Source organism: Pristis pectinata, chromosome 11 (genome assembly GCF_009764475.1).
Source record: "Pristis pectinata isolate sPriPec2 chromosome 11, sPriPec2.1.pri, whole genome shotgun sequence".
In the NCBI taxonomy this organism is placed as follows: Eukaryota; Metazoa; Chordata; class Chondrichthyes; order Rhinopristiformes; family Pristidae; genus Pristis; species Pristis pectinata.
The window spans coordinates 50,043,270-50,060,365 of record NC_067415.1 but is presented as its reverse complement, the minus strand read 5'-3'; the positions used below and the strand labels follow the sequence as shown (position 1 = coordinate 50,060,365).

Below are 17,096 nucleotides of genomic sequence, written 5' to 3'. Positions count from 1 at the left end.
GGGGTATTCAAGGAGGAGATAGACAGATATCTAAATAGTCAGGGTATCAAGGGATATGGGGATAAGGCTGGCAAATGGGATTAGAATATTTTTTTTCTCTCTCTCTCTTTTTTCCCACCCCATTTCTTTTTCCCTTTTCCTTGGAGCAGACTCGATGGGCCGAATGGCCTGCTTCTGCTCCCTTATCTTGTGATCTTGTGATCTAGTCAACATCTACCGCCCTGCCTTCATCAATCTCCCTGGTTGCCTCCTCAAAAAACTCAATCAGATTTCTTTCTCTTTACAATATTTTTATTAAATCCATGATCATGCATCAAGAAAGAGAGTAAAAATACTACTGAATACATTGTGTTAAATTGTACTTAGGATTACAATACTCTAAATCAATAATCAGTTAATTAGTTAATAAAGGAAGAAAAAATGAAATATTTTATTACAAAAAAAATCAGATTTGAGAGACATGATCTCCCCTGCACAAAACCATGCTGACTCCTCCTAATCACCCCTGCCTTTCCAAGTGAACACTAATCCTGTTCCTCAGAATCTTCTCCAACAAATTCCACACCACTGATGGAAGGCTCACTGACCTATAGCTTCCAGGCTTTGTCTCAACTGCCCTTTTTGAACAAGGGGATAACATTAGCTATCCTCCTGTCCTCTAGTACCTTACCTGTGGCTAACAAAGATGCAAAAATCTGTCGGACCCCCACCAATCTCCTCCCTTGCTTCCTTAGCATCTATCCACCCTAATGTGCTCCAATATTTCTAGCACTTCCTCCTTCCTGTTACAGATGTGCTCCAGAATATCAGCATGCCCCTTACTTAACTCTCCAGCCTCCACGTCCTCCTCCCTGGTGAATACCAATGAGAAGTATTCATTTAGGATCTAGCTATTATCCCCAGCTCCATGAACAGATTACCCCTCAGATCCATGAAGGGACCTATTCCTTCTTTAACAACCCTCTTGATTCTAATATGCTTAGAAAAGGTTTTAGAATTCTCATTAATCCTACTTGCCAAGGTCACTTCATGGCCCCTCTTTGCCCTCTGAATTTCTTTCTCAAGTTTTCTCATATATTCCCTACAAACTTTAATTCTAAACCACACTAGAAACATCTTGTATGCCACCAGTATGGTGTAAGAGAGTGCATTGCACCAACACCAATGTTGAATGTGTAGTAAACAAAATGTTGATCAATGGTAATTCTTTTCATTAGCCCAGTTAGCTACAGCCACAAAGGATCTTTCATAGCAACAGGACTTACACTGATCCTGGTTTCTGATAGCCATTGCTTGCTGTTGAATCTAGTCTTCTTCTAACAGCCATCTTTGGAGGAAGTGCTGGGTTGGATCCAGTTTTAAGTGCATCTTTTAAATCCATCGAAGATAGGTTCTGAACAGAACTGCTAAAGGTTCTTGTATTAGTACCTGAAAAGAATTTAGCAAAAAAAAATTACTGCTACTGTGCAAAATAATATTAATCATTAAAATAAAACCTACCAATGAACCTACCATCAGTTGTAGGGAGTGAAGTTAGGGAAGTGGTTATTGATCGTTTAAGCCCAGTATGTTTGTGGGGTCCTTCACTGCACAGACCTAATGGTTGAGGTTTGTTTGCTGCATTAGAAACAGACAATAGATTCTGAGAATCTGACAGACCATCTGTTTTAACAGTGTCTTCACTCGAGCTTGATTCTGGGCTAGTTGTCCAAACAAGTGTGCTCTTTAGTCCAGGTAACGAAGCAGGTGCTTGCACCCATGGTATTCCATTATCTCCTTTCTCTCTTTGTACATGGTGTTGAGAGGAGCTGGTTTTAGAGGAATTGTTTAGTTCAGATGAATGAGAGGAGAGAGACTCTATGCTTCCCATTGGTGTACTGTCCGGACTGCTACTGAAAGTGTCACCTAAAAAAAAACAACCAATACAGTGTATACAGTTTGACAAGTTTCTTGCAGAACATACTAAACCCTCAGTACAAATGAAAGATGGGACTTGTAAATACAAGCTGAACAATACCATGAGCCATACATACCACTTTTAAGCACCTTGAAAAAGTTTGCCACTACTATTTTTAAGAATTGGAAGTGCTTCTATAAATTATTTTACAAACTACATGCTGTCCCGGGTTACAAATGGGTTCTGTTTTTACAGATATCCATGTTGAATTTGTCCATAAGTCAGAAAATACACAAAAATCACTTGATAGGGTAACTATATCTTCACAGTATTGTAATGAATGGTGTTGATGACAGCTAATTAACATGAACATTTATTTACTATTCCCCTGTTTAGGTAAGTGGTACCAAAGTCAGGATGTCCCATGCTCAATGGCTAGTTTCAATGGACTTGAAGTATCAGTAGATGTAACATTGTTTAATACCATAATTTTCTACAAGTATCAATAGAAGTAATTGCTTGTCAATTTCCAAAGCAACTCCCTTGAGGGCCTCCCGCAGTGAAACTGGCAGTGTGTGTTCTTAAGAAACAATGTTGTTTGATTACTGCAGGGAGGTTACAATGTATACAGGATTTTTTGCCCAAGACTAGTTTTTGTTTGAATTTAATAATATTTAAGGGAGCTTGCTCGTACGTGCGGTGTGTCCCCAAGTTGGGTATTCATAACCTGGGGACAGTCTGTAGAGAAGAGGGCACCTCACCTCTCACAATAATTGAATATTTCTGCCAACAGTTAAACCTAAGGTGTATTATTTCAGCAGAAATACAACTGAAATTCATATCTAATCATAGACTTTAATTAGTGCCAAATTACCCTGGAATGTATTGAACGTAGGAAATAACCATTTTGAAAAGCAAAATAAAATGTGTGTTGACACAAAGTGACAAAATGTTAGCACCAATAAAAGCAAAGTTATAATTTGTGGAAACCATTCATTCATATCTAGTTTCAACAATTAAATAATCTCTAAAGTGAGAAAGTAAAACATTTTCAGATACTGAACTCTAACTTTGTATGCTTAAAGAATACTGACTGGATTAGCAAATTTCAATTTTTGTTTGGGTTTGTAGATTGTGAAGCTTCTTAGATAAAAGAAACACTCTCTTGGTAAATTTCCTTAATGCTTAGTCATGAAACTCTGAACTGTTTTAATCTGGATTTGAGAAGAGTCTTTTGTAATAGTTTTCCTCATCAGCATTAGATAGCTTTGCTCAACATTTTCCCTCAAAATACTTTGGTGGATGAAGATCTCACTAATACAGAAAAACACTTGTGGTTTGGTGATCCAGAATGGGAAAGGGGCAGATTATCAGGTTTCTAATTTTTAGCACCTCCTAAGCAACTCTCTTTAGATAAACAACCAAATTGGGATGGATTTTTCCATGTTAATCCAATAAATTAAGAAGAATTTAAGTATGAAACAGGCTCAAACGCTAATGGGTTGCCTGATAGTCCAGGTCTCTTTAAGAAACAGTTCTTAAACTGAGATGGTAAATGAGATAGGGATTATATGTTTTGCCTAATGAAATCCAGGCCAAATTGAAAAAGAAACATTTTATAACATCTTATCATGCAAGTATATCACAGTGGTTTAGATAACAATAACAAGCACTTCAATTGCATTGGAATGTGATGTGTGATTAACCCTGCCTGCAAAAACAGTGATGATTTCATATGATTTAACAAAAACCCTGTGATACCCGTGCACCAGAATTTTTGAGTGACTAGCACCAAGTTCAGACCAGCTAACATGGATTAAAACCAGCTGCACCACATTAAACATGGGTGCTTTGTGGCTGCAGAGGGTGGAAATCATTCTGAAGACCTTGGAAGATAGCTGGAAGGCAGGTTTCCAAAAACAAGGGACAAAAAATAGGGAGAACTGATATTTTTAATGTAGCTCTGAAGGCCTTGTTGAAGGAAGTAGAAGAGGAGGAGGAAGTCTTTTAATCAGAGGGGACCTAGAAGCCCTCCAAGCACATAGTTGCAGCAGCGGGAGGAATCAAGCCCGAAGGATGTGGATGCAGTATTGCAAGGAGTTTAATGACCCCCACATGGTCAAGCTTAGTCAATACAAAATTAACTCCCACCCTGCATTAACTGCACTACTGAATCTCACACTGCTCCATGCAAACACTCATATTCCTCATTTCTATCAATGAGCCCCAGGACCTAATATACAAATGCCCCACCACACTCTCACACAACTACCACTACTCTTAGCTTCACACGTACATTTCACAACCTGCTATCCATTCAACCTCGACACACTACAAGGCATTCACTAACACAATTTATTTTCTCTGGCTAGAGAAGATGTGATTAAATTGGCATCTGTAGCAGCAAATCGACAGAGAACATGCACATTACACTGGCTTATACCCACTGAGGAGAGCGTGCTCATTATTTTTGAGTGGCCTTTGTAGTCTTGGTCAGCAGCAACACAAGATCACTGATTACGTGCTCACATCTTGTATGCTTTCTCACCCATAATACCTTATGATTAAGTAGAAACAGATGAAGTACCTTTCACTTGACCTATGAATTAGAAGCGGGAAGGCCACTACCCCCCCCTCATCTGATCCCCCCTTTTAAGAAGTTTGTGGATGTTCTGACTGTAACCTTCACCAGAAGGACTACAAAAGGTTCAAGCTCACATTCATCTTCTGAAAGGCAATTAGGGATGAGTATTAATACCAGCCTTGCCTACCATGCCCATGTCCCAAAAATGGATTCAAGAAAAGTCAACTCCACACTCCTGACTGCCCATTTTAACCTTTCAGCCCCACGCCTTCCATATCAGGAAACTGTCTACATCTGCAAAAATATGCAAATGTAAATAAAAATATGCAAAGACTCAGCTTTCACCATTGTTTGAGGAATTCCAAAGATACACATCTTCAGAGAAACTTTCACCTCATCTGTGTCTTAAATGGGAGCCCCAGTGGTGCAGCCAGTAGAGTTGCTGCCCCATAGGTCCAGCGACCCATTTCAACCCTAACCTCCAGTGCTAAATGTGTGGAGATTGCATGTTCTCCCTGTGATTGCATGGGCTTCTACTGAGTGCTCCAATTTATTCCCACATCCCAAGGATGTGTGGGTTGGTAGGTTACTTGGCCACACATCCTTGGGATGTGAGACAAATTCTAAATTGCCCTGAGTGAAGGTAGGTGGTAGGATCTGGGCATAGGGCACAGGAGTTGATTGGAATAGGTTGCAGGGAAAATTATTCTGTGGAATTAAATTACTTGGGGAATGGGGATATGTAAATTATTTGGGGGATCCATAGACTCAATGGGCCAAATGGCTCCCTACTATGCAGTAAGGAAATATAGAATTAAACCTTGACCCCAAGTTCTAGATTCTCCCACATGAGGAAGCATCCTCTCCATATCCACCCTGTCAAGAACCCTCAAGATCTTATGTTTCAATCAAGTGCCTTCTCACTCTTCTAAACTTTAGTGGATACAAACTGAGCCTATAATCCATTTGCCAAATCTTTGCCTACTCACTTCACCTAGCAGAAGGCAACACAACCATTGTAGGGTATTGTCAAGTAAACCTTCCCTGAACAGCTTCAAATGCATTTACATTCTTCCTTCAGGAGATCACAGCACTCCCTTGAAACTGCTGAAATTCTAATGTAATCTAAACCAAAGAACAGTCCTTATTCCTGATGTACAGATTAATACTCTTCCCTCCTTCAATACCATTGAAAGAAATTATCTGATCAATCAACTTCTTGCAGTGTCCGAAACATGCTCTGTGGTAAATGGCAACTATACTCACTATTAAAATCAGTTACTACACTTGTAAAGTAACTCATTACTTGAAGTGCATTGAGAAATTTCTAAAAGTATAACAACATCACCTATCTTTCATGCTACCAAATTGATTGTTCATTATTGCTTTAGATAATATAGAAACCAAAGAGCAATTAGATATCTGCATCATCAAAAATGCACTAAATATGTGCTGAAGCAGGCTGGTGGCAGAATGTGTATCAATGTGCAGTAATGGTGATGATGGTGTGTGATCAAAAACCCTTACACAGTTCTCAGTCTCTACCAATCCTAAAATGTTCATTTTCTTGCAGACGGCATGAATGGTCCTAGAGGGTGGTGCATTAGATGCACAAATCAAAAGAAAAGAGGGAAATAAGCTTGAGAAGTGAGAAAATAACACATCTTAAAATTTAGTGCTTGCCCTTTCGACCACAATTTCTTGCAGTTTATGTTTCAAGTATAGATATTCGTAAACAGGTTTTGAGTTTGAGAGCTATAGTGGTAGGGCAATTTTAAGAATAAAAATCAACATAGCTCGAAAAGATTATCTATTATGCTTACTGTCTGCATCTGCCAGGCACAGGGTGGGGGTATAGATGCCTCTGGGTCTTCTAGGACCTGTGGACAGACAAGTTGCCTTGTTTCGCCTGGATCCAGATCTCTGCTCAGGTTGAGGAAGAGGAACATTTGGATCTGGTGGTGTATTGAATATCTGTGGATAAGGAAAATAAAATATTATCTGAAAGACCACAAAATATTATGTAAAATAAAAATTGAAATTCTTAAGAGGTCACACAGCATTTGTGGAAAGCGAAACAGAGTTGACACATCAGCAAAGTAAAGGTATGGCAGCCTGGAAAGTCTATCATACAGAATATATGAGTATTTAGAACATGAGATCCATGAGACGTGATCACAACCTTACAGTGCTTATGACACAAAAATGCCTTTCAGTTGTGTGCCTGTGTGTGTTTGATGTGACTTGAGACAAGTCTGTTGGGCAGCACAGATGCTGTAAATCCATATTCAACCCTTAATTAGTACCAGCTCTTCCAAACAAATTCATAGATACATTATTAACATCCAATGTGAATCATGTAGAGAAAAACACCAGAGACAAACCAAGCCCCTGTACAGTTTAAAATGGGTCACCAATTATGTGCAGATTGCTGGAGACTGGTTTGAAGGAGTGCTCAATGCATTTAATGTTGGCTTTTCTTGCTTGCTTTAAGGGACTCCCACAGCACTCTAGCCTGATTAGGAGCAAGACAAAGGGGCCAAAGACATGTCTGTCCCCAGATATGGTGCAAGGGACCTGGCTAAAAGTCACCCCAAAGTCTTCCAGAAGCCACATTGTTAGCTACAGCTCTCCGAGGAATAACGGAGAAGGAGGTTGTAGTTATTTAAAGCAGTCGTGACAGAGGTCTGTTACATCCCTCAGGCTCCGTTACATCCCTCAGGCTCCCACCACCAATGCAAGGACTGCACTTTTTAAATATCTGTTTCTAAATTAATTGTTCAATCACTTTTAGTGAAGAAATGCAGGGTTTCACATTTTTTACCAAAGAGATAAGATAATATTTCTATGGGTAACAGGTTTCCAAAGATCCAAGTGAGCTATGTGAAACAAAAGAAGAAAGAAAAAACAAGGAATAAACAACAAATACAAAGGGAGGGAAGGTGGTGAGGGAGCAGAATAAGAGTGAGTGAGAGAGACATTTAAAGTCAAAGATGAGTTTATTGTCATACGCACAAATATATGCATGCACAGGTGCAATGACAAACTAACTTGCAGCAGCTATACAGGCACATAGCATTAGAGACACAACATTCACAAGAAAAACATAAATTATACAAGAATGAACACAATTAGAAAAAAAAGTTCACTGTAATCCAGAGTGGTCATAGTGTTGCTATACTGAGGTGGTTATTAGGGTTGTGCAGGTTGATTTAAAATCAGACTGGTTGAAGGGAAGTAGCAGGACTTCAGGCTTCTGTACCTCCTGTCTGATGGTAGCTGCGAGAATATAGCATGCCCCAGATGGTGGGGTTCTTTGATGATAGATGTTGCCTTATTGAGGCTGTACCTCATGCGGGTACTACTGATAGCGGGGAGGGATGTGCCTGTGATATATTGGGCTGAGTCCATGACTCTCTGCAGCTTCTTGCATTCCTGTGCATTCGAATTGCTGTACCAGACCATGATGAAACCAGTCAGAATACTTTCAATCGTACACTTGTAGAAGTTTGTTAAAGAGTCTTCAGTAACAAAAAAAGTAAAGATGCTGGTGCACCTTCCTTGTGATTGCATCTATGTGTTGGACCCAGGACACATCATCTGATATGTTAATGCCCAAAAATTTAGAACTGCTGATGCTCTCCACCGCCAATCCACCAATGTAGACAAGTGCATGTTTGCCCTCCTTCCCCTTCCTGAAGACAATGATCAGTTGGTTAGTTCTACTGATGTTGAACAAGAGGTTGTTGTTGGGGCATCACTCAAACAGGTGTCCTACGTCGCTCCTGTGCACTGACTCACCAGCAAGAGACATAGTTTGAGAGGAGTACATGGAGAATGGAAAATGGAGGAAGAAAGAGCATGTAGATATAAGTGATAATTTGCGAGCGAAAGGAAAAAAATCTAGAGTCAAGAGTAATGAGAAAAAGTTGAAAAAGAAAAAAAAGTTAGAAAGATATAGTGGCACAAAAAAAATGAATTAATGAGAAGGACAACTAAAGGATACTTCTATTTTTGCGGTTCAGCAAGGAAAGCAGCTGCCTCACAGCTCCAGTGACCCAGGTTCAATCTTGACCTCTGGTGCTATCTGTGTGGAGGCTGCACGTTCTCCCTGTGACCATGTGGGTTTCCTCCGGAGGCTCTGGTTTCCTCCCACATCCCAAAAAAACCTGAGGTTTGATAGTTTAATTGAGCACTCTAAACCCTAGCATGTAAGTAAATGGTAAAACTTAGGGAAGGGGTGGATGGACATGGGAAAAATAAAATGTGCTTTGGGTAGAATTCACGTATAAAAAGGGTGCTTGATTATTGGTGTGGACTCAGTGAGCCGAAGGGCCTGTTCCTGTGCTGATTCATGATTCTCTGTGAATTTTTGTTTCACACTTTTATCCATACACAATGCCAAAGCAGATCAACAGTGTAACCATGGAAAAAACAGGTTGCTCATACAGTACCTTTTCGTAATTCTCAATAAGAATCTCAACCACAATGTTCTGAAATTTAATGTTCATCATCGCTGCCACAGTCTCCTCTTGGGATCTCATTAGTGTTGGTCCAAAAATAACACCCAAATTAGAAACAGTCATCAGGTTTTTTTGACTGTGAGTAGACACCCTGAAATTATAGAATATGAAAATATTTACCTATTGTGAACAGCTGTGTCTGCATTTCAAATTTATTGTTAATTAGAAGATATATATTAAAATAAAATAGCTGAATCTCTGATAATCCTAGCAAATTAGTTGAAAGAAATTACTGAAGTCCAGCTTATCGTCATCCATCTCAAGCAACTTCTAGTTGCTTTCTCTACTAAGGATCTTTCCTGAGTACAAGCCACCTTTGCTGTTGTACCTAGCAGTCAGCTCCATATATCCACCATCCTTGTGCAAATTACTTGCACTAAAACTGACTGCTTAGCTTTGGAACTTCAGCCTATACAAATTCTTAATTTCCTGATATTAATAATTTATTTCACTTTCACATCCTAAAATCCTTGTTTGGCATCCTTTACTGCTACAGTAAACTGACAAGATGGTTTCAGAGAGTGACACATCTCTTGAACTATATCTAATATACTGTATTAGTAAGCTTTATTCCTGTTTTTAATTCTTCCTTTAACACTTTCCTGTCTCAAGTTTGCATTTATGTATACTAAATAACATTTGCTATTTTACATCTCAATTGCTTCAGCTATTTAATTCTTTCTATATTTGGTGCAACCACTTCATTTTTAGAATTTAATCTCTTTCATTGTGTTATAACAATGAAAGTATATGAATATTTTAGGATTCAGAATATTCTAAATAATAAAATGTATCAATAGTTGAAGTGGTTCCATTTGTATGTGATATTTGGTGTTATCAGGTCGATCTAGATGCACCTTTTTTTTCCTAACTGTAACTACCACCCACTCACTTTCTGCACCTGATCACAAACAACTTGGGGAGAAAATGCTGAAGTTTCACCACAGGTTGCTGGCATTCAATTTGATGCTGCTAATTCTTAATAGGATTCTTACTGCAAGAAAGATGACCCAAGAGTGGAGGAAAATTGTATCAGGAGTCTGCTACCATGACATTGCCAAGGATTTTTTTTTATGGAGTGGCTCTATAATTATATCACTACAGTTGGTGCAACCCCATTGTTACAGCTTTAACACAAAGATTTTCTTCTTTTCGTTAAGAATGATCGTTTGCTGAAAAGTTATTCTCATCTCTCCATTAAATTTGTTTTGATTTTTAATTTGTGCTACAATGCGTGTTTACTTCAGTGTCAACTGTTCTTCAGATCGCTAGATATTACATTAATGGAATGCAATTAGTTTCGAGATACTAATCCATTTATGTATCGTAAGAATCATATCTGCTCTTTATTCTCACAACTGGTTTGAGTGCACTTATGTTTTTTGTCGGCAACGCAACAGGACTGAACTCCAACCTCAAAGAGTTGCCACATTTAGTGTGATCTACGTTTGCATTACAAAGGCTTGTCTGGGACATTATTATTTGCCTTTCCCATTCCATACTTTAAGTATTCAAAAGACCCCAGGTTCCACACTGGTTTGTACTCAGCTAATTATTACATCATTAGAGATCATTAGAATCCATTAATAAAGGAAATGGCACGGTAGCGTAGCGGTTAGCGTGATGCTATTACAGCGCCAGCGATCGGGTTCGATTCCCGTCGCTGTCTGTAAGGAGTTTGTACGTTCTCCCGTGTCTGTGTGGGTTTCCGCCGGGTGCTCCGGTTTCCTCCCATGTTCTAAAGACGTACGGGTAGGTTAATTTGGGGTTTAAAATGGGCGGCGCGGACTCATTGGGCCGGAAGGGCCTGTTACCATGCTGTAAATTAAATTTAATTTATTTAAAGAAAGTAAACAGACTGATCACATTTGATCAACACTTCCTCAAATGCATGTTTCTATAGCGGATGTCCATACTGGTTAGATCTGAGAATACAGCTGTGATGGTACCTTGAGTAAAATGCTGCCAACACTCACTATTAAGGTTCACGCCTGTTTAACTGCCATTTCAACATAGAGTACCAGAAGTCTCAGATTCCCTAATTACTCCAGCAAGTGGTGAACACTTTTTGAAAAGGGAGGAGTGAAAATGTTTGAATCATAAATTTCACATAAGACATACGGACACCCAAGGTAGTAGACAACAATGTTCCACTTTCTACTGTAATTGATGGCAAAAATGTCACTATTAATTGCCAACACTTTTTCAATTGTGTGTGGTGTCAAGTAACTGAAGGCTAAACTAAACGTGGCCTACAGCTAGAGAAGATGTAAAAGTCTAGATTAATTTAACCAAGCCACACAATTCAAAGTAGAGTTTATTGTCATATGCACAAGTACATGTATGCACAGGTGCAATGAAAAACTTACTTGCAGCAGCATGACAGCCATCACATAAGCAGCATTCACAAGAAAAACATAAATATAAATTAAACAATTTTATAACAAAGAATACAATTAGAACAAAAAAGTCCATTTTAGTGCAAAGTGATCAGAGTGGTCATAGTGTTGTAAATGTCTGCATTTTAAAGATCTACATTTTGTCCTTAAATGAGACAATAATTTAGTTAATAATTTATAATTAAATAGCAAAACATGTTAATTTGGGAAATGGTTAGAGCATGAGGTCTTCAATTTGGTCCTGGGAACATGCAAACTAGTTGCCATGGTTCCATCTTTGGCAGATGAATTTAAAGCACAAAGGCAATTAGTCATTTTCCAATTTAAATATTATTATTAACATATTACATATGTGATCAAAACAATGCAAAATTAAGATATATGCAACAATAATGCAAAATTAAGATATTCACAAAATAATGCAAAATTAAGATTTCTAATACCCTGTTAGGACAGATTGCATTTTAACTAATTATAGTACTTTCTGCAGGCACAGAACGCTGAAACAAAAACCTTATGCAATCTGGCCACGCTATATCTAATGCCTTCTGTAATTGCCTGGTAAGACATTTCGTTTTGAAGACAAAACTGCAGCAGAACCTATAACTAACTTCTCAGTCAGTAGCAATAAATGTGGCCTTCCCATATTCTGTGAATGATTAAAAACTTCATCAGTGGACACCAACTTTCCAACACATATGTAAAGCATGTCAGTGGTTTGACAAGTGTGGTATATTTAGATTATATTACAAGTTGAATAATAATTATCAGTTATTTAGAGCATTACTTGTAGATTACTAAATAAGTTGGCAATGAACTGTAATGACCACCCTTTTCCTTGTACATGATTAGAAACAAGATGAAACAGTACAATTCATCCACCTAAAAGGTTCTGAAGCCATTCCAAGGTTGTTACTTTATCAATTAGTGCTCAACCGAGAAAGGGAAGAAAGTATGTATATATTATTATGAGCAAACACTATTTGAATTATATCCCTGGAACATGATCCCAGTATTTTCTGCACAATATATGGTGCTGGTAGTGTCTGTTGCTAATTCATTGTGAAGTAGAGTACCATTCTTGAGTTACAGTCATTTCAGAGCCAAAATTGGAAATTATTTCCAGAGATATTTTAATTTTAATGTACAAGCACTGAGATAAGCATTGCAGATGAAAGACTTGCATCTACATGACACTTCCTATGACTTGATTTGCCTCAAATATTTGAGAACTAATAAAATACTTTTTAAATGTTGTCACTGTTGCAGGAAATGAGAAGAACTAATTTTACTCAGCAGACTCCCACATAGAATAACGTGATGTTCAGGAGGTTTACTTGCTTGTGCTTGGCCTGGTGTCATGGAGTCTGGTGTCAAGGTTGAAAACTCCCAGATCAGCTCTCCTGCCTCTATACCACTGTGCCATCACCTCAGGTAACTCTATCCTGTTGTTTAGGCAGGACACGCCCAAGGACTGTGGTGGGGGAGTCTGGCACGTTGGCGGAAGGTGATTCTGTAAGGACAATTATATCAGGCTGTTGCTTCTATGATTAAGCAACAGTCCCCACATGTTTGTAAGGAGGACTTTGCAAAGCTGACTGGGCTGGGAATGGCTTTGCATTGTCTGAATTCTGGCCTGCCAGATGGTACCTAATGGGACAGCTTGATGGGCAAATTTAGAGAGCAGTTAAAATTCAACCACATTGGTCGAATCTGGAGTCACATGCAGGTCATACCAAATAAGAATTTCATATTTCTACCCCTAAAGGCAATCAGTTAACATATCATCAGAGAGGTGGGTCTCCCCTGTGGACCTAACATGTTTTAATGGCATTGGAATGGGACTTGAACCTATAACTTTCTGACTCAGATGTGAGTTGGCAGACTGCTGAGCCAAACTGTCACCCAAATGTCATGAAAGAGTACAATATTTTCTTTCAAGTTAATTTTAAAATTAAAATTATTTGGTGAGATTCCAAGATAAATTTCATTGGAAGTTAAATCACTCTGATCCTTACTGTCAACACCTGTACACTTCAAATAGATTACACTGTTCCATTAACTGCACAACATCCATTATCATTTTTTAAATTTTGCTTGAGTGAACTTCAACATTGTGAGTCAGTGAAATCATGAACTGTGTGAAAAATCAGCAATTATATGATAAAGCTGTTAAAAATACCAGCTAATTTAGGTGAGCATAATCAACTTAGCAGAAATCTAGTGAGATAAGCCACTTACTTCACCAAATGTTTTAGCAGAAGTTCAAGCATCTCTTTGTTCTTATCTGGTAGTTTATAAACTAGTGCATGAACAGCACGCACTCTGTAATTCTGGTCATCTGACTCTGTAAAAAAAATTTGATAGATTCAGTGTATTGAATTTTTTTTAACTACTGGTAAATTACATTATATATTGATACGTCAGTTTGTACATGTTTATTTTTTTTGTTTATAGAAGTATGTATTTTTAAATAATTATTATATTTATGACCCAATACACAGCTGGTTTTCCTTCACATCAGCTGGAAAGACAGCTGCAGCAATCTATTACATTAATCATTTCAACATTTGGTGCTTGAGGCATTGAGAGAATTATAAGTTGCTCTACACACCTCATTCCAAACTTAACACAATGAAAAAAACAACTGTTTCATCAATTGCACTTATCATGACGCATCTTTATTTGATATCCTAGTAGGGAACTTAAGTATCAACATTATTAATTAATGAACTAAATATATAAACATCTTCTTTCCTACTTCAGCTGTCTCTTTAAACATGTCTCTCTCCCCAGCATGTTCCATAAAAGTGTTTTTTTTCTCCTTCAAGATCTAAGAATAAGATTACCCATTCAGTTGACCCTGCTGGTTTCTTCTTCCACTTGTCCATGAAGTCAAAACTGTCGCTACTCCCCCATCCCCGCCCCTCCCTGAACTTTGCATCTGTGTCCCTCTCTACTTTATCCCCCTCACTGGCTCATGCCACCTCCAAGCTCACTTGGTCCATAACAACCACAGTCTCCAACCCTCTTATTTCCACTAAACCACAAACCCCAAACTCCCCTTCTTGACCCACATACCAGTTGACAGTGTAACTGGTTCCTTTTCAAGTACTTTCTCATCTTCTCTTTCAAAACTATGGATATCAACCTCTCCTTTAAAATCAGTAAACCTCTCAGTCACTGTTTTTCCTCTGAAGCTTGAAACATTTTGCCACTTCCCATTTAAGTGCCAACTTTAACCCCAACTCCCTGCCTGAACTTTCCTTTCAAGTTTCCACCATCCCCATGGTACCAAAGTGCCCCTTCCAAAGTCACAAATGACATAGTCTGGGACTGTGGCTAAAGTATGGCATTCTTCCCCATCTTCAGCAGCCCGAGTGTGAACATTGTCGAGGTGCTGGTCTGGGTGGTCCTGGACTGCTTAACTATCTAGTAAGGTGTGAATAGAGCTCTACATTTTTACAACCAGGGTAAATGCTTCTACTTTTGATCTTCTAATGAAGGGAAGGTCCTTAATAAAGCACTTGGGTTAGAAAACAGATCCAAGCAACAAGCAACAATATTCTGCAGCTCAGGTGCCTAACTAGCAATAACTCATGTCAGTTTTGCACATGTACTGCAACAGCTTGCCAAGACGCACAGGTAGCTCAGGAGCACAAATCCTCCATACTACAGCTGGGAAATTATCAGAACCCAAGCTATTTTTATATTCGGTGATCTCAGACATTCCTTGATATCATGTGGAGTAAATCAACTTGGTTAAACATGAGCTTCTTTGGTGATGGGAACCATAAGAGAAGGCCAAGGTGTATCATCCACCTTTCACCTAAGCACCTAGTTCCATGCTGGGTTCCACCAATGAGGACAAGGTATTCATTGAACTTTCTCCCTTTAGCGTCCCCCTAAGGCCCATTACATTCAAGGTTGCATGTGCCAGAAATGTACAGCTTTAATTTAATTTGCTCACGTATTTAAGTTGCTGGTTTTGCAGCTCAATTCACCTGTGGAATAATTAGTTTTTCCACAGATGGTACTCTGATATGCCCTCCTACATTTCTCTTGGAACCAGGTTTTATGGTAATGGTATGCCATGTCAAAAGGCAACAGATTGTGGTGGAATAAAGCTCTGTTGTTACTGAAGGCCCACAGCCCCTCGCGGATGTCCACTGATTGCGTGGCTACCTCTTTTCTGAATCCATCTCATTTAGTTCGGTGACAGTCCCAGATCAAATTATAAGACTTCACTTGCCAAGGATAAGATCATAGCCAAATGCATCTGTAAGTGGTACACTTGGTCAAAAATCTTTTACATAGTTCTCTCACCATCTGGCTACTGAGACATTCAAGATCCAGCCAGCTTGGTCAGTGGTGGTGCCAGCAACCACCTCCTGGTAATAGATATTGAAGTCCCTCACCCCGTGCACATTCTGTGCCCTGCAGCTCTCAATGTTTTTTCCCCAAGTGGTGTTCAACATGGACTGGTATAAGTTCATTAGCTGGAGGAGATAGGTGATAATCAGCAGGTTTTCTTGCCTCAGTTTAACTCGATTCCAAAGTTACCTCACGTTCCATTCCCTGCACTCAGCCATGAATGTAGCTTGATCGCTCTTTCTCGGTTATGATGTATGTTCCTGACCTGAACCATTAACTGTGCCTCTTTCTACAGATGCTGTTAGACCTACTGAAATTTGAGCATTTTTTTTATTTCAGATTTTCAGCATCTGTACTTTCTTTTGATTTTCATTTCCCGTAGCTTCATTACAGATGGGTCTGTTCTGCTGATGGGACAGGACTTTATTATGAATGAGGGGTCTAGGATGTTGTTTAAAATATAAGAATCTGTGAAACTAAATAAATCATGCTGTTGTTGCTCAACTCATCTGTGGGATAACTCTCCCAATTTTGGCATGTCACATGTTCATGGTGTGGGTCATCTGTGCTGAATCCAGTGCCTGTTTTTACTTTTCCTTATATTTTGTCACAGCAGGTTGGTATAACTGAATGCCAGCATATTTCAGGCAGTGGTTAGGAGTTAACCACCAAGTTGTGGGTCAGAAGTCATACATTGCCCAGATCAGTTAAGGGGGGGGGGGGGCAACTTTCCTTCCCTGTAAAATCTTAGTGAATGAGATGGGTTTTTTACAACAGTTCCATAATCTCATGCTCACTATTACTGATACCAGTATTTTAAAACTTTAGATAATAATCCAAATTTAAATCCCACAGGTGCTGTAGTGAATCCATCACCAGATCTTTAGTTCAGGCTTTGGATTACTGGGCTGGCAGTGTAACTACAATGCTACCATTCCCATTGTCCTTTATATGTTCAGTTTATTGTTTTGAAAGAATCACTGAAACAAGTGGAACAAATAGCCTGAATTCCATCTAGCAAACAGTATGTAGCTATGATTCAAAAACAAAGCAAAAATTCTGCTGACCATTATAACCACTGGCTTGCAAACCAGCAGAATTACCCAGGAAAGCTTCAACCAAACTACAGAATGTAAATACTCATGTTATTCAATGTTCACCAAGAGGCCATGGTCTAGAAATTATATTGCAAAATACAGCACTTATAAATGGCCAAATTGCTTCCAGGTCCTCCATGCATAGAGCATTCTTATCACACAAAGATGTCTGGAAATGTCCATCAGCTTCCAACAATGTAAAATGTAAATTTGGATGTCCGT

The 17,096-nt window shown here is 38.9% G+C and overlaps 1 protein-coding gene across 2 annotated transcripts in view; it reads right to left on the bottom strand.

Annotated features, from left to right (window-relative positions):
• Positions 1–17,096, bottom strand: part of arhgap42a (Rho GTPase activating protein 42a) — a 231,924-nt gene that overhangs the window by 12,597 nt on the left and 202,231 nt on the right. The window contains exons 17-21 of one of the 2 annotated variants that reach the window (XM_052026620.1): positions 13,645–13,750; positions 8,936–9,095; positions 6,305–6,455; positions 1,513–1,905; positions 1,266–1,428 (exon numbers count right to left, since the gene is read on the bottom strand). In XM_052026620.1, the coding sequence (XP_051882580.1) occupies positions 1,266–1,428; positions 1,513–1,905; positions 6,305–6,455; positions 8,936–9,095; positions 13,645–13,750 (973 nt within the window). The remainder of the gene's footprint in view (positions 1–1,265; positions 1,429–1,512; positions 1,906–6,304; positions 6,456–8,935; positions 9,096–13,644; positions 13,751–17,096) is intronic. The other variant, XM_052026621.1, reaches the window with a different exon arrangement.